Source organism: Loxodonta africana, chromosome 8 (genome assembly GCF_030014295.1).
Source record: "Loxodonta africana isolate mLoxAfr1 chromosome 8, mLoxAfr1.hap2, whole genome shotgun sequence".
Classification (NCBI taxonomy): domain Eukaryota; kingdom Metazoa; phylum Chordata; class Mammalia; order Proboscidea; family Elephantidae; genus Loxodonta; species Loxodonta africana.
In genome coordinates, this window is record NC_087349.1 from 85,830,207 (window position 1) to 85,848,643 (window position 18,437).

The following is an 18,437-nucleotide window of genomic DNA, read 5'->3' on the forward strand; positions in this document are numbered from 1 at the left end:
AGATACTGACCTGTAGTTTTCTTTTTTTGTGGTGTCTATGTCTGGTTTGGGTATCAGGGTTATATTTGCTTCATAGAATGAATTAGGAAGTATTCCTTCCTTCTCTATATTTTGGAAATGTTTAAACAGCATTGGTGTCGATTCTTCTCTAAATGTTTGGTAGAATTCCCCAGTGAAGCCATCTGGTCTAGTAAGGGTTCTTCTTGATGTATACTTTTTTTTTTTTAAGAAACAGGAAATTGCCTACTGCATAGGTAATTATGCGACACTGCAGGGACCATACTCTGGCATGCCATGATGGTCTTTCTAGGTTAAATTCACATGTTACTAACCTTCCAAAATTACTGCTTGCTTACTGCGTAGGTTGTTGGATACAAGGAGATAATAAGAGGAAAACACTTGGCACTGCCTCTTATAAAGTAACTGGTCAATAAATGTTAGTAACTATTTTCCTTTGTGATTTAAAATATTATCTTTTTATTCATGTGGAGTTGCAGGAGAGAGGTTAAGAGTAGAGAGTGGGGTCTCACAAACCTGAGTTCTGTGTTCATGAGGTAGTCACCAACTCTCTGAGCCTCAGTTTACTTATCTATACAATGGGAATGTTGATATGTTAACTATATGTGGTTATTTTAAGGGCTAAATGACACAGTATATCTAAAGTCGTTAGCATATAGCAATTTCTCAATAAATGGTAGGTATTGTTTTATTTTCTTTTATTTCTGACTTAACACAAATGTATTAATAATGGCTGGGGCAGTCACAACAAAGTGCAATAGCTTGTAAATCTTTCTGAAAATCTCCATTTACTCTATGCATCTTTGGAGTTATTTGATATAGTATGAATCATCAGAATAGGTTTGGGGGAATACATAGGGAAACACCGCCCTCCTCCATCATCTTTCTGTGGGAACATTTTCATTACGTAACTGTGGATAAATGTTACCTAACTCTCAAAAGTATGTGAAATCGGCTAAGGAAAAAAAAAAAAAAAACCCATATCACAGTTAAAATCTCAAGTTTTTCATCTAGATAGAAAATAAAAACAGTCCATCTTTTGAATGTTTATAAAATCATTGAATAAAAATGTTTCTTTTTTTTTTTTTTTTTACTTTGCTTTAAGCACACATTTAAAAAGATACTTACATCATAATATACACCCTGACCAGGCCAAGTCAAGGCTTTCTTCTTTGAATCTGAGGGAAAATCAACCAGTTCGTATCTATACGGATTACCTGAAAATTTCAGGAAAAGTATTATTATGCTGAAGAAATAAGAACAGGCTTCTAACCAGTGAGATTTATGGATACAATAAATAGAAACAAGCTAATATCAGGTAGAGAGGAATGCTAGTGCTATAGACGGATAGTTGTGCCTTTTGAGTTGCAACCTGCTCCCTTAATGAGCAGAGTGTAGGCCGCACACAGTCTCTGACCTTCGTACTCTCAGCAGTACTGTTATTGTTTTATTAGTTGAGTCAGTTCTGACTCATGGCAAATCCGTGCGTTCAGAGTAGTAACTACTCCCATAGGGTTATCAAGGCTGTGATCTTCCAGAAGTAGATCACGAGGCCCTACTTCCAAGGCATCTTTGGATGGGTTTGAACCACCTTTCAGTTAGTATCTAGCACGTAACCATTTGTGCCACCCCAGCAGTATTGGGGGCACTATGACTTTACCTTCTTGTTAATGACAGGGATATCCTTATGGAAAATCTTCTGGATCTTCTTTCTGGTCTTGGAAGGCTCAGCAAATACATTTCTATACTCTCTGTTTTGACTTTTCCCCACTTTAGTTTTAGTGTCAAGAGTTTTCCAAATGTAGTTAGTGCTTGTTTACCAAAAAGGTAAATTCAGGCGATCTAGCTCTAGAGCCAGCACTCTTAGCCTGTATGCTACTTATTTCTAATCCCCGCCCCGCTGCCAAAAAACAAAACAAAACAAAAACAACCCACTGCTGTTGAGTCGATTCCAGCTCATAGTGATCCTATAGGACAGAGTAGAACTGCTCCATAGGGTTTCCAAGGAGCGGCTGGTGGATCTGAACTGCTGACCTTTTCGTTAGCAGCCGAACTGTTAACCACTGTGTCACCAGGGTTCCTATTTCTAATAAAGAAGAGTTAAAATAAGTGGAAGAGTAGGAAACCTAATACAGTCCTTGTACTTGAAAAGATGTTTTATAAGAGTGGTAGAGTAGTCAACCAGGTAACTTGTTTCTTCAGTCCATTATCTACAAATGCACTGAAAAAAGGTTTTTTTTTTTTAAATAAATTTAACACCTATTTCTGTGATTTCTTGGTAACAGTATGTACTTCATATAACATCAGAAATTCTCTAATTCAGGAATTGAAAAAGAAACCTAATTTGACAGTGAGCCTAACAAGCTTCAAAAATTTCAATTGTTGAGGAATCATATCTCTTAGTTCTTTTGCTCCATACTCCCCTCCCCCATATCACTCAATATGAAATGGTCAATATATTTGATACAGCTTTCACATCTTTTAGTAATGCCAACTGGACTGACAGGTAATGAACTAAACAGAAAAGTTCAGTGGTGTACCTATACTGGAATCATGATAGTACAGCAATAAAAGTGATAACTGCGAACACTTATCTGTTATCCATGAAGAAGGTAGTAATGTTCCCATTTTACAGATTTGGAAGTGAAGGCAGAGAGGTTAAGAAACTTTCCTGTGGTCCACAGTGAGTAAGTGGCAGGGCCAAAATTCTACCCATGCAGTCTAAACTTTGGAGTCTAAGCTCTTAATACTCCTCTATATGGTCTCTTAAAATGTTACTGTGTCCCAGTCAGGTACTGACATTGATGTTAATCATGGCAGTATTCTGTTCTTATATTTTGGTCCAGATATTGATGTACAGAGGAACTGCATCATAGGTCCATTCTTGGGTCTTACTACCTCATAGCCTAAACTCATTCAACAAATATTTACCTCTGCCTAGCATGTACCTTTTCTGTCACCTTCAGTTACCCCCTTCTCTAGTATCCTCAATCTTTCTCCAGAAGTTCCTTCTGTTTTCATACATGTGTAGCCCTCCTCTACAAAAGCTGAAGTGTCTGGTGTGGAAGAAACGTGATGACTGGTCTATGTGATTACCGCCCTCTCTAATATAACACATCCCAGGAGACCCCCAGGTTTGCATCTGGGAGAAGATCGTGAGGTGTTAAGAGGAACTGAACAAACTGCTCCCATTACTTTCTGAGTCTCCTTTCAGTAAGAATTTTCCAGGCTAATCTCCACTGTTATCCCCACGTGAAGACTCTAATGAGCTGAGCTGAACACCGTCCCTTGTGCTGATCACCTGAGCTAGGACAGAATTTTAAAGAGCTAAACTGAATGACAGAGCAGGAAGGAAATAAAAACAGAAAATACAAGTAGAATAAAAACAATCAATTCCGGTTCCTGATTTTCCCACAGTGGGGTGAGGGATGGGAGGGCATCGTGTAGAAAGTAGAAAGGTTAGGAGCCTCTGTGGGGAATCTGATTAAAGCTGACTATGGTGGGACTGATAGTAATGTGCAGCAACGGCCGAGTATCACTTTCCTCATCTACTGATGAATCACGTCTTCACTCATCTACACACGAGTCACATGAGTCACTCAACTGATAAGTACAGTCCTTTGTGCCACTTGCTTTCTTTAATTTTATTCTTGAATAAACTCCAATAATAAAAAAAATTAATATTGTTCTAATCCCAAATCACATTTTACCTCTTGTCTTCAAAATCATTGTATCGTAAGCCTTCGTTGGCACAGTTGGGGGAAATGGCTGTTGGCTGCGGGCTTTAATGCCAGTGTAGAGCTCCTTGGGTGATGTGAAGGTCGGGAACATGGCACAGCGAGAGATGTGGGTGTTGTAGGGGTGTTCAACTGGATACGGGCAGCAGATTTCTCTTAAGATTTCGTTGAGCAAACAAGACAAGGCAAAACAAAACAGAATGGAAAAAATACAGTCAAAAAATTCATCATCAGCTATGTATTGAGGCCCTTCTTTGTGCCGGGTACTGTTCTAGGCCCTGGTGTACGACAGTGAACCAGGCAGTCCCTCTACTCATGGAATTGGCATTCTGGTGGAATATAAGTGCCATGTATACCATTAAACATATGAAACTTTCCTAAGACAAATAAACAAATTTTACTTTTTTAATAAATCATACTTGAATTATTTATCAGGGAATAAATAATGGTTTCATAATTGGCATAAAAAATATGAAGCACTAAGAGTGACAGAAAAATGTAGAAACAGTGGTGATGGCTGAACAAGATGAACATAATTAATATCACTAAATTGAACATGTAAAAAAATGTTGAAATGACAAACGTTTTGTTCCATATATATGTGTTGTTGTTAGCTGCTGTGGAATCACCCCCTACTCATTGTGACTTCATGCACAAATGAACAGAATGCTGCTTAGTCCTGTGCCATTCCAATGACCGGTTGTAGATGAACTGTTGTGATCCAAGGGGTTTTTACTGGGTGATTTTTGGAAGTAGATCGCAAGGCCTTTCTTCCTAGTCCGTCTTAGTCTGGAAGCTCCGCTGAAGCTTGGTAAGCACCAGAGCAACATGAGAGTCTCCACTGATCAAAGAGTGATGGTTGTGCATGAGGTGTGCTGGCCAGGAACTGAACCCAGGTCTCCCACATGGAAGGCAAATATTCTGCACTGAACTGCCCCTGCTCCCTATATATACATGTATTTACCACAATAAGAAATAAAATAAATCCAACAACAACAAAAAATATCAAGCAAAAGACACCTGAATTGTGTGGTGTTGACAATGCTACAGGAAGAATTTCTAGTTGCTTTCAATTCCTGCCTCTTGCTTTAATGGGATTAGAGGATACTCTAATTATTTGTGGAACAGTTTTGAGCATCCAGTTTCAGCAATGCAAAGTTGCACCGAACTTCCAACCCAGGCCATTTATTTCTTTAAGCAATTAACTAACAAAATATACAGGCTGTTGATATACGCAGTGCTATTTAGAAATAAAAAAGCCAAAAATAGCTAGTACATTAAAGGAAAAAAAAAAGTTAAAAGGCCTCAGGGATATAATTTTCCTATCATCTGGAGAAGTGGCAGAAGTTAAAGAAATCCTTGTAGAAGCTGTCTAAACTAAATACAAGGATAGAATTGGAAATGAAAGTAGGAAAAAGCGATACCAGGTGGGCCTCCAATCTTCAAAGAGCACAGGCACGCAGTGAGAAGTCTGCATGTGACAGACATCTGGGTGCTGGGTGCACTTAGAGGCGGAGAGCTACAGAAAGAGTATAAACTCTTTAGAGTCAATCTACAGAAGCTATGGGAACACTGTTTAATGCTGACATTTACCAGGCCAAAATAAACCCACAGGTTATACCATGATTGTTAGTGTTGGAGTCTTGTTATAGAGTCTTTCCTTTCACACTCTTTCTATCTAGGAATTGGCAGAATAGCTTCTGCAAATAACTGTATACGGTGTGACTATGTGAGAATAGCTTCTATAAGACACTTAGTTTGAAATACCTCATTGCTTTTCCATCGTATTTTTCAATCCCAAGCATTTTTGGTTGTTTTTTTTGCCATATAGTCTCAATGGCATGCAAATCAAAGTGTCAGGAAGAAACAGCTTCATGGACCAACAGCTAAAATGGCAAATTCACTAAGGTATCTTAAGTAGTATGTGTCGGAATCGACTCGACGGCACAGGGTTTGGTATCTTAAGTAGTATCATGAAGCTTTGCTTCCAAGCCCAGATCCTCTGACTGGCAGATAACATGCTGCAGTAGCCCAGCCCCAAATCCAGGTCTCTCCTGCTTACTCAGCATGGCGCATACAAATCTGTACTGAATTGAATTTGCTTGGCATTTCGGTGGGGTCTCTGAAATACCTAGCCATTCAAAATTCTTAGCAAAGTTCCTGGTCTTTTATGGATACCACAAGAGGTCTGGGCTCTGGGCAAAAGTCATTCATGAGGCCAGTTAACTCCTTTTGTGTGTGTGTATAAACTGATTCAGTTTTCTTGTCCCTGTCATAAAGTCTCTTACTGGAAGACAATTTTGAATTCGTTATAGAATTTTTTTCATTGCTAGTCACTAAATACTTTTTCAATTTATTTACTTGGCTTAAAAAATGCCTTATGAACTATGACACAGCATGGTGTAAGGTCTGATAGCTGGGTACAGTCACGGCTGTGATTCTGTGAGAACATAGGACCAAGCACTGCTGAACTCCAGCTGACTTCCCTGTGGTCCAGTGATGCCCTGGCCAAAAACGCTGTGTAGTAACTAAGCAAAATAAACTAATACTGGATGAATGTCATTTTATATACCACAAAATGACATTCATTTGTTCTAGATGTTTTCCAATATCCAACTCAGTGGATTCTATAGTAAACTGAGCCCCTCAAATTAATTTGCCCTTCCTTACAAATATGCTTAAAATAAGTGGGCATTATAGTTTTAGTAAACTGCATTTGTGTAGATAAAGCCAGGACATATTCGTGTGCATGGAGAGAATGCTCAGTCTATTCGAGTATGAAAAAGATGGAGTTTGCTGTGCTCTAGTATAAAGCCAGGAGCCCTGGTGGCACAATGGTTAAGTGCTCCGCTGTTAACCAAAAGGTTGGCGGTTTGAAACTACCCAGCTGTTCCATAGGAGGAGGACCTGGTGATCTGCTTCTGTAAAGATTACAGTCTAAAGCCCTATTGGGTGGTTCTGCTTTATCACACAGACTTGCTATGAGTCGAAAATCAACTCGACGTACAAAATATCTTCTAAGGGAGAGTCTTGCACATTCAAAGCCTTGGGGGCTTGCCTTATTCATTTTAAGGAAGAGTAGTCAGGAAGCAGGGGACCTTGACAAGGAGAAAAGATTCTGAGGACAGTGAGGAGTGAAATAGGCTAGAGTTTACATACTGTTCAATAACCAGTATGTAGTCACGAAGCATACTAGAAAGAGTTGCTAATAGAGTAAGTTGAAATATAATTCCTTATGGAGTAAGTTGAAATATAATGATTGTTTTAATATGTGCTAATTAACTTATCTGTGTAGAAAATTCATTTTGAGTCTCTTGGGTTCCTCTCAGAATGTGCCAGATGGAGCTGCTAAGATGTGGGATCAGTGGGACTAATTCCTGAGCCTCTGATACCATTTCCCATGGACTTGACTGTAGTTTAAGAAAATGTGGTATGAATATTTTACAAAGTTGTCATACCAATCCACTGTCTACAGAAAATATCTCAGTAGGTAATCCGGGAGGTCATTAGACACTGCAACTGCTGAGTGAGCAGGCACTGCCTTTAACTGTTTTTTAACAACTACAACAGTAATAAAACGCTTACATGCTAAGTGCTTTATCTGCATTCTTTATCAGAATCTTCCAACAAGGTAAACACTAACTTGTACCAGGCCAGAGGCCAGGCAAGGCGGTCTGATTTCCTTAATCTGATGGTTGACAGAACTTCCTGAACAAATACCATTACATTTTGTTTTCATTATATCCTTTTTTTTTTTTTTTTTATTACAGAGACATGGCCAGAAGGTGGTTTAACTTGTTAATTTAGAAAACAAGTTCTAAAGGTAAGAAAGCGTATTAAATCTCTCTTTCACACATGTGTGCATGTGCACACACGAACCACAGTAATTCCATGAGCCATTTCCTTCTGATGACTGGACCCCTGGACAGAAAGTAAATGTGCAAAATGCGTATACGTAGGCCCTGAAATCTGGTTCCAGTTTGCAGCTAGGATTCTGGCTTCCTGAGGAAGAGGTAAAAGGTGGGGGAGGTAAGAAAGCAGGGAGAGGCCTTGAGTAATTCTGATCATTTGGGATCACTGAGGCAAAGATTCTATTTCCATTGGATTCTAGAAATGTATACTTCCCAGCAACTAGTATAAAAAGATATATGGTAACAATTGAGGGAAACATATTTTACTCTAATACCTGAAAGCTGTGAACTGTGTGTGTTGAGAAATGTATGAGATTTTACTCAATTTCTTGTATGTATTAAAAAGGTTATTAAAAAAAAAATTGCAAAACTCTACCTTCAAAACTGAACGTTTCCATTCCCATTCAAGTTGTGGGTACAACTGTATTAAATGACCAAAATATATTTTCTTCTTTTAAATTAAGACTGTATAGAAAATAATTACCCTCTTATTATATTAAATGATTCATAAAGATTGCTTTTTACTTTGTGTTTTAAGCTCTTGTGACCCCAATACTCCCCAGCATGTTTTCTCCTTTTTCAAAACAGGCAACTGAGAGCTTGACATAACTAATGCCATAATGAACCTATAAGCTCTTCTTCTTGTTCTGCCTGCCTCCTCCTTCACATACCTCTGTTAATGACTTTGTTTTGACCAAATGTTAATGACTTTGTTCTTTGTTTTAAAATGATGCAAATAACCTTTTGTTATGTCCGACCACGTGGCCTAAAACCCACAGGAAAATCAGAGCCCAGGTATCTGATATGAATATCTTTAGCCTAATAAAGAAATGTCTGGCAGGGGACTACAAAGACACTTGTAACCCTTGTTAAGATTCTATATAAGCTGTAATGTAAAACTGCTCTTTGGGATTCCATACAGACAGCCTGTGTTGCTGCTAGGTCCCTGAAGATGTATAAAATAAAAAATTATTGATGTATAAATCTCCTTAATAAACTTTCTCACTCTTTCTAACTTGGAGTATGTTTTACTGGCTCGACTGCTCCAGGGCATGGACCCTAATCAGGCAACACCCTTAAACAGAAAGGAAATAATAAGGAAAAGGCAGAATGTTAAGCACTCATTTAACCACATACATACTTAAACACAGGAATTGGGTTCCTTTTTTATGAATCATTTAGTTAGAGGAGGCATGGGCTATCTCCGGACTCAATCTGCATTGTATCCTTCACCAAGATGTTACACAGCACTTTGAAGGGAAGTTTGAGGAGCTCAGGTCAAAGGAAGAGACTATGGGGCTTAATGGGATTCAGGCAGAAACATGAATCCAAGGAAACAACCCAATAAAAAGGGCTTTACTTTTCATCTTGTTAAGAAGATAATTTGAAAAGTCTCTAACAAGGGTTCTTCACATAGTTGTTTTAAAACAAACAAAAAAACTAGGCCCTAACTTTAATAGTCTTTATGTTCTTAATATTCAGCTTAATATTTTCAGTTAAGATTGGTGAGATTCCAGTGGCACCAAGCACATCTAGTGACCAGATCTTGGTTTCTGATACCATTCTCCCATAAAAGGAATCAGGGGTCTTTGGAGAAATGGTTGATTCTTAGCACTGGGGCAGGAAATATACTAGATGAGCCTGGAGAATTTTGTAGTACGAAAAAGTAAGTAAGTGACAAAAAAAAAAAAAAGTCCTCACAATGATGGGATGTGACAAAGGGATTTAGGAGCCAGCTGAAAGAGCTCCCAATGACTACCCCTGAGCAAAAAAGAAGAGTAGTATTGGATTATAAGCCAAAGTGTAAGTAAATATCCATGAGCCCATAGTGATCTGAGTAAATGACTGAATAAAATAAATGGATCGCCCATGCAGAAGAATTCCAAATAATTTATGTAGATATCCTGCCTCAAGGAGGTGGAGCATAAGTCCAGACTCCTTAAGAGTGGCTGTGCATAGTGGCTTTCTTCCAGAGTACACTACTGAAAGTGGGAAACAAAAGAGTAACTTTATAGTGGAGAAAGCTATCAAGCACTACCTCTAACAGATGGTCAATGTCAACATCAACAGTGATATATTTGATAGTATGTACCCTTGATGTGATGTGACAAACACTGCACTTTACCTCCGTAGTCTTCTTCCCCAAAACATTATGCAGTCTAATCATGAGAAATACATCAGACAAATCTCAGTTGAGGGGTATTCTGCAAATACCTGACCAATAATTCTAAAAACTGCCAAGGTCATCAAAAACAAGGAAAATCTGAGAAACTATCAAAACCAAGAGAAATGTAAGGATTCCTTGGATTAAATGTTATACAGTATTCTAGATAGGGTCCTGGAACAGAAAAAAGGACATTAAGGAAAAACTGAGGAAATATGAAGTATGGATTTAAATTAGTAATAATGTATTAATATTGGTTCACTAATTGTGATAAATGAACCATGCTAATGTAAGATGTTAACAGGGGAAATGGTGTGGGGTATACGGAATTCTCTGTATCATCTTCCCAATAATTCTACAAATATAAAACTTCTAAAATAAAAAGCCTATCTTGCTAAGAAGATAATTTGAAAAATCCAGAAGGATTCTTCACATAGTTGTTTTTAAAAACGAACAATGACAACAAACTGGGTCTTAACTTTAACAGCCTTTTGAGCAGGTCTTTTGCATTAACTGAGAAAAAAAAGATTGAGAGGAGATATAATTGGAGGAAATTAATAATACCGTTATAATTATAAAATATATCATTATCCCAATAATACTTGGAACTTGTTATGGATTGAATTGTGCCCCCCAGAAATGTATATCAACTTGGCTAGGCCATACATGATTCACAGTATTGTGTGGTTTTCCATCGTTTTGTGATCTGATGTGATTATCCTAACCCAGCCAACCCCAGTGCCGTCAAGTCGATTCCGACTCATAGCGACCCTATAGGTATCCTACGTGTTGTAAATCCTAACTTCTATGATGTCAGTGAGGCAGGATTAGAGGCTGTTATGTTAACGAGGCAGGACTTAATCTACAGGATTAGGGTGTATCTTAAGTCAGTCTCTTTTGAGAAAAACAGGGAATTGAGCAGAGAGGAGAGGGATCACCAAGCAAGAAGAGCCAGGCACAGAGTGTGTCCTTTGAACTCGGGGTCCCTGCACTGAGAAATTCCTAGTACAAGGGAAGATTGATGACCTTCCCCCAGAACTGACAGGGGGAGAAAGCTCTCCTCTGGAGCTGATGCCCTGAATTTGAACTTCTAGCCTCTCAGACCGAGAGAATAAATTTCAGTTTGTTAAAGCAATCCACTTGCGGTATTTCTGTTAGAGCAGAAGTAGATAACTTAGACATACCTGCACCAGCCTCTCCTCCCAATTGTTAAAAAAAAAAAACTTTCATGAAAAGTCTCATTAGTCCTCATACTTGTCTAAGACATAGAGAATACCAATATTTTTTTCTTGATTATAATATGGAAAGAAAATATAAGTTGTATACTCACTCTACCATAGCATTAGGTGGTTTGGGAATCCTAGAATAAAAACAGGAAACAAATTATAATTTATATTAAGGATTTGTTAAAGTTTATATTCCTATTAGAAATATACTTAAAAATAAAGATGTATCCCATTTTCAAAGGTAGTGTCATCAAGATTATATTCTTGGTTCACTTTCTGGAACACTGAATATTGACAAGGCAGAAAAATATGATGATATTTACATATCTAAGTTGTCTACTAATTTTTTTTTTTCCTTTCCATTTATTCTCGGCCCCACTCACCACACTTTTCGCATTTCTTACTGGCCGTGAAGGTACTCGGGCTGACTACTTCTAGCCATCACAGAGCTCTGGTTCTCACTGACATTCACTTTCATAGTCAGGCAGTAGCTGGGGTGCTCTGAGGGAGCCTGACATCACGCATGTGATGCAATTACATGATCTAAAGTGACCCAAGCGTGGCCTGGTTGGAGAGGAAATGCAAGAACTGCATGAGCTTTCCCCCTTTGCCCAGGCTGTTAAGTACCCATGATAATAAATGCTGCCAGTCGACAGAGAAGCTGGAATAAAACTGTCCAAATTCCTGGAAGCACGTCTTTTATGAACCAGTTCATTCCAAGGTTATGTTTACTAATTACTCTGAGACTTGTATGCCAAGGAATTACACTGCAGTCCTGGAACAAAGTCCATACTATGCGAGGGAGGAACAGCCATCCACTTACATTTGAATTTAATAATTAATTTCAGCCTATGAAATAAGATTCTAAGACTTTAGATACAAAAAAGGAACAAAATGCTGTCAATTTGATAGTAAGGATCGGTAACATTAAACATACTGTTTAATTTTATAGAGGAAAATCACTAGAAAGTGGTATATAAGCTATATGATTTTATTATCCTATAAACAGAATTCACGTGACCATTAAAGGTCTATATCTTTATTGGACTCTGAGTTTGTGGGCTTGGACTAAAAAAAGCATGTCTTGTCTTCCAGCCATATTTCTGGTTGAGTTGGGGGTTGGGGAGTGGATGAGTACAGCAATCCAAGAGATCTAGAGTTACTAGATTGGCTACTATATATAAAGCATTAAATTGGCATCTAAAATTGTTCTCAAGTGACAAATTTTGCCATGATATTGACAATATGCCTAAACTTGATTTGATCCAAAAATGAAAAATAAAACTTAAAAAAAAAAACTTAAAAATTTGAAAAGATAAAATGAAAATAACAGATGCTCAGAGATAGCACTTCTTTAATCTGAGCCAGTACATCAATTTACTGCCATGTTCCTCATCTGTTTTGCAAAATTCACTAATCCCAAAGGCAAACGGGCACTGCCATTGCAGTGGTTAAGAGCTCGGCTGCTAACCAAAAGGTGGGCAGTTCGAATCCACCTGCTGTTCCTTGGAAACTCTATGTAGCAGTTCTACTCTGTCCTATAGGGTCACTTTGAGTCACAATCACTCAATGGCAATGGGTTTCGTTTTTGTTTTTAAGGCTGGTGGCCTAGCAATGACACATTCATGTCTTTTTGGCTCCCTCTAGTGGCAAAAATCTATATAACTTCTTACCTATTAACAGATTGCTAACAATTCTAAGAAAACCATGGTGGCGTAGTGGTTAAGTGCTATGGCTGCTGACAAAAAGGTTGGCGGCTCAAATCCACCAGCTGCTCCTTGGAAACTCTATGGGGCAGTTCCACCCTGTCCTGTAGGCTCGCTATGAGTTGGAATTGACTCGATGGCAGTAGGTTTGTTTTTCTGGTTTTAACAATTCTAAGGAAACCTTGATGGCATAGTGATTAAGTGCTACGGCTGCTAACCAAAAGGTTGGCAGTTTGAATCCACCAGGCACTCCTTGGAAACCGTATGGGAGTTGGAATTGACTCAATGGCAATGGGTTTAGTTATTTTGGTTGAACAATTCTAATAGTTAAAGGTAAAGAAGTGATTTTTTGTTATTCAATATTGTCAGTGTTTTATCTTTATCTGAAAATTAAAAGTATGGCTTTATTTTAATAAATATGACAAGCAATTTCAATGAGTAAAAAAATTAATATACTGGAAAATAACACCTCTGTAAGCAAAGGATAAATTAATAACCAATATTCCTTATTCAGGAACTCTGGTGGCACAGTGGTTAAGAGCTCAATTGCTAACCAAAAGGTCAGCAGTTGGAATCCACCAGCCTCTCCTTGGAAACCCTACAGGGCAATTTTTCTCTGTCCTATACAGTCACTAAGAGTCAGAATCGACTCGATGGCAATGGGTTTGGTTTTATTCCTTATGGAAAAATGAGAAGGCTTAGGGAGCAGTTTTATTAAGAGCTATTTGTAGATTGTCATACAAACTGCTGGCATAAAATTCTGATTAAAATTTTTCTTGGGGGCGCTGTGAAATCTGCAATGAACCTTTAAAAAATGTAATGGATTCTTGTCTGTTACGGTTGAGTAACTAACTAGGCCAAAGGCAGGGAAATGGACTACAGTGACCTTTTAAAATCCCTTCCGATATTACTCTTTCATATTGTATATTTTTTCCTTGACTTATTTAAATACTACAAACTACTAGTGGGTTTTTTGAATGGTTTTATTTTGTTTGATCTTAGATTCTGATAGTAATGATCTCTATTTTAAAAAATACATTTCGTTTCGCCAAAAGTCCTCATTTTAAGGCATTTTATTTATCATATAGCTCACTTCCACTTAAAAATGTTATTTGATCTCATGTTTTTTTTTTTAAGGGAAAAAGAAAAAAAAACCTAAACTTACAAGGAATCATTTCCATAGACGTTACTTTTTTTGTTCTGCGTCAAATAATAGAATTGTTCAATAGGAAGCTTTCTGAAAGGAAAGGAAAGATTAAACATTTTAAAAATTAACACAGTGTAGTAGTGAGACTGCAAAAGACATAAGTATGTATATATGGAAATTCAGCATACAAAAAGGTAGCATTTTAAATTAAAGGAAAAGGATGTACTTTACAATAAATAATGCAGGAAAAATCCACTATCCATTTGGAAAAAAAAGTTAGGTCTCTATCTCACACTATTCACAAAGATAATTTCAGATGGATTAAAACTCTAAAGACGCACAGGAATTCAACTGTGTGGATCATAACGAATTATGCATAACGTTGTGAAGAAAGGGGATTTTGGAACAGTTAATTGTGCTCATGAGGACCTGTACATAGACCAAGAGGCAGTCGTTTGAATAGAACAAGGAGATAATGTGTAGTTTAAAATCAGGAAAGATGTATATTAGGGTTGTATCCTTTCACCATACTTATTCAACCTGTATGTTGAGCAAATAATCCAAGAAGCTGGACCATATGAAGAACGTGGCATCAGGATTGGTGGAAGACTCATTAACAACCTTTGATGTGCAGATGACGCAACCTTCCTTGTTGAAAATGAAGAGGACTTGAAGCACAGCCTTCAGTATGGATTACACCTCAACATAAAGAAAACAAAAAATCCTCACAACTGGACCAATAAACAACATCATGGTAAACAGAAAAAGATTGAAGCTGTCAAGGATTTCATTTTACTTGGATCCACAATCCATGTCCATGGAAGTCGCAATCAAGAAGTCAAATGACGTATTGCATTGGGCAAATAAGCTGCAAAAGACCTCTTTATAGTGTTGAAAAGCAAAGATGTCACTTTGAGGACTAAGGTGTGCCTATCCCAACCCATGATATTTTCAATCGCCTCTTATGCATGAGAAAGCTGGACAATGTTAAAGAAAGACCAAAGAAGAATTGATGTCTTTGAATTATGCTATTGCTGAAGAATTTTGAATATACCATGGACTGCTAAAAGAACAAACAAGTCTGTCCTGGAAGAAGTACAGCCAGAGTCAAGGACGGCGAGACTTTGTCTCACATACCTTGGACATGTTATCAGCAAGGGTCATTCCCTGGAGGAAGACATGCTTGGTAAAGGAGAGGGTTAGTGAAAAAGAGGAAGAGATAGACTGATACAGTGGCTGCAATAATGGCCTCAAACATAGTGCAGGACCAGGCACTGTTTCGTTCTGTTGAACACGGGGTCACTATGAGTTAGAACTGACTCGATGGCACCTAACAACGACAGCAACATAGAGAGCTAATAAAACCTGTAAGAAAAAGACAAATACTCAATAAAAAGGGGGAAAGAATAAGAAGAGAAAGAACAACAAAAAAAAACCCAAACCCATTAGCATCGAGTTGATTCCAACTCATAGTGACCCTATAGGAGCACCTGATGGATCTGAAGTACGAACCTTTTGCTTAGCAGCTGTACCTCTTAATGACTATGCCACCAGGGTTTCCAAGAACAGAAAAGGAAATATAAATGGCCTGTAAACACAGGAAAAAACGTCCAGCCTAACTAAAAACCAGCTGCCGTTGATTCCAACTCACAGCGACCCTATAGGACAGAGTAGAACTGCCCCATATGGTTTCCAATAAGCACCTGGTAGATTCGAACTGCCAACCTTTATTTTGGTTAGCAGCTGTACCTCTTAACCAGTAGGCCACCAGGGTTTCCTCAATATAACTAAATCCAGAGAAATGCATTCTGATAAACAAAATATCCTTTTATACTCATTACAGCAGCAAAAATTATGTTGTTGTTGCTGTTGTTAGTTGAGTTGGTTCCGACTCATAGAGACCCTATGCACAACAGAACGAAACACTGCCAGGTCCTGTGCCATCCTTACAATCGTTGTTACGCTTGAGCTCATCGTTGCAGCCACTGTGTCAATCCACTTTGTTGAGGGTCTTCCTCTTTTCCGCTGACCCTGTACTCTGCCAAGCATGATGTCCTTCTCCAGGGACTGATCCCTCCTGACAACATGTCCAAAGTATGTAAGACACAGCCTCACCATCCTCGCCTCTAAGGAGCATTCTGGCCGTACTTCTTCCATGATTTGTTCGTTCTTTTGGCAGTCCATGGTATATTCAATATTCTTCACTAACACCACAATTCAAAGGCATCAATTCTTCTTCGGTCTTCCTTATTCATTGTCCAGCTTTCACATTCATATGATGTGATTGAAAATATCATGGCTTGGGTCAGTCTTCAGGATGACATCTTTGCTCTTCAACACTTTGAAGAGTCATTTGGAGCAGATTTACCCGATGCAGTGCATCTTTTGATTTCTTGACTGCTGCTTCCATGGCTGTTGATTGTGGATCCAAGTAAAACGAAATCCTTGACAACTTCAATCTTTTCTCCGTTTATCATGATGTTGCTCATCGGTCCAGTTGTGAGGGTTTTTGTTTTCTTTACGTTGAGCTGTAATTCCTACTGAAGGCTGTGATCTTTGATCTTCATTAGTAAGTGCTTCAAGTCCTCCTCACTTTCAGCAAGCAAGGTTGTGTCATCTGCATAACGCAGGTTGTTAATGAGTCTTCCTCCAATCCTGATGCCCCCCTCTTCTTCATATAGTCCAGATTCTTGGATTATTTGCTCAGCATAAAGATTAAATAAATAGGTATAGTGAAAGAATACAACCCTGACATACACCTCTCCTGACTTTAAACCAATCAGGATCTCCTTTTTCTGCCCGAACAACTACCTCTTGATCTATGTAAAGGTTCTTCATGAGCACAATTAAGTGTTTTGGAATTCCCATTCTTCGCAAGGTTATCTATAGTTTGTTATGATCCACACAGTCGAATGCCTTTGCATAGTCAATAAAACACAGGTAAACATCCTTCTAGTATTCTCTGCTTTCAGCCAGGATCCATCTGACATCAGTAATGATATCCCTGGTTCCACGTCCTCTTCTGAAACCGGCCTGAATTTCTGGCAGTTCCCTGTTGATATACTGCTGCAGCCGTTTTTGAATAATCTTCAGCAAAATATTGCTTGTGTGTGATATTAATGATATTGTTCTACAATTTCCACATTTGGTTGGATCACCTTTCTTGGGAATAGGCATAAATATGGGTCTGTTCCAGTCAGTTGGCCAGGAAGCTGTCGTCCATATTTCTTGGCATAGATGAGAGAACACCTCCAGTGCTGCACCTGTTTGTTGAAACATCTCAACTGATATTCCATCAATTCCTGGAGCTTTGTTTTTCACCAATGCCTTCAAAGTAGCTTGGACTTCTTCCTTCAGTACCATCGGTTCCTGATCATATGCCACCTCTTGAAATGGGTGAATATCAACTAATTCTTTTTTTTTTTTTTAATAATTTTTATTGTGCTTTAAGTGAATGTTTACAAATCAAGTCAGTCTCTCACACAAAAACCCATATACACACCTTGCTACACACTCCCAATTACTCTTCCCCTAATGAGACAGCCCACTCTCTCCCTCCACTCTCTCTTTTCGTGTCCATGTTGCCAGCTTCTAACCCCCTCCACCCTCTCATCTCCACTCCAGGCAGGAGATGCCAACATAGTCTCAAGTGCCCACCTGATCCAAGAAGCTCACTCATCACCAGCATCCCTCTCCAACCCATTGTCCAGTCCAATCCGTGTCTGAAGAGTTGGCTTAGGGAATTGTTCCTGTCCTAGGGCAACAGAAGGTCTGGGGGCCGTGATCACCGGGGTCCTTCTAGTCTCAGACCATTAAGTCTGGTCTTATGAGAATTTGGGGTCTGCAACCCACTGCTCTCCTGCTCCCTCAGGGGTTCTCCGTTGTGTTCCCTGTCAGGGAAGTCACTGGTTGTAGTTGGGCACCATCTAGTTCTTCTGGTCTCAGGATGATGTAATCTCTGGTTCATGTGTCCCTTTCTGTCTCTTGGGCTCGTAATCGCCTTCTGTCCTTGGTGTTCTTCATTCTCCTTTGATCTAGGTGGGTTGAGACCAACTGATGCATCTTAGATGGCTGCTTGCTAGTGTTTAAGACCCCAGATGCCACTCTTCAAACTGGGATCAACTAGTTCTTTTTGGTATAATGACTCTGTGTATTCCTTCCATCTTCTTTTGATGCTTCCTGCGTCGTTTAGTATTTTCCCCATGGAATCCTTCACTAGTGCAACTCGAGGCTTGAATTTTTTCTTCAGTTCTTTCAGCTGGGGAAACCCCAAGCGTGTTCTTGCCTTTTGGTTTTCTATCTCCAGCTCTTTGCATATGTAATTATAATACTTTACTTTGTCTTCTTGAAAGGACCTTTGAAATCTTCTGTTCAGTTCTTTTACTTCATCAATTCTTCCTTTTGCTTTAGCTGCTCGACGCTCAAGAGCAAGTTTCAGAGTCTCCTCTGACGTCCACCTTGGTCTTTTCTTTCTTTCCTGTTTTTTCAGTGACCTCTTGCTTTCTTCATGGATGATGTCCTTGATGTC

At 38.7% G+C, this 18,437-nt stretch overlaps 1 protein-coding gene across 1 annotated transcript in view; it reads right to left on the minus strand.

Annotated features, from left to right (window-relative positions):
* Positions 1-18,437, minus strand: part of SPMIP4 (sperm microtubule inner protein 4) — a 62,898-nt gene that overhangs the window by 15,013 nt on the left and 29,448 nt on the right. The window contains exons 4-7 of the mRNA XM_003407069.3: positions 13,928-13,999; positions 11,161-11,190; positions 3,729-3,910; positions 1,147-1,235 (exon numbers count right to left, since the gene is read on the minus strand). Coding sequence (XP_003407117.2) covers positions 1,147-1,235; positions 3,729-3,910; positions 11,161-11,190; positions 13,928-13,999 — 373 coding nt within the window. The remainder of the gene's footprint in view (positions 1-1,146; positions 1,236-3,728; positions 3,911-11,160; positions 11,191-13,927; positions 14,000-18,437) is intronic.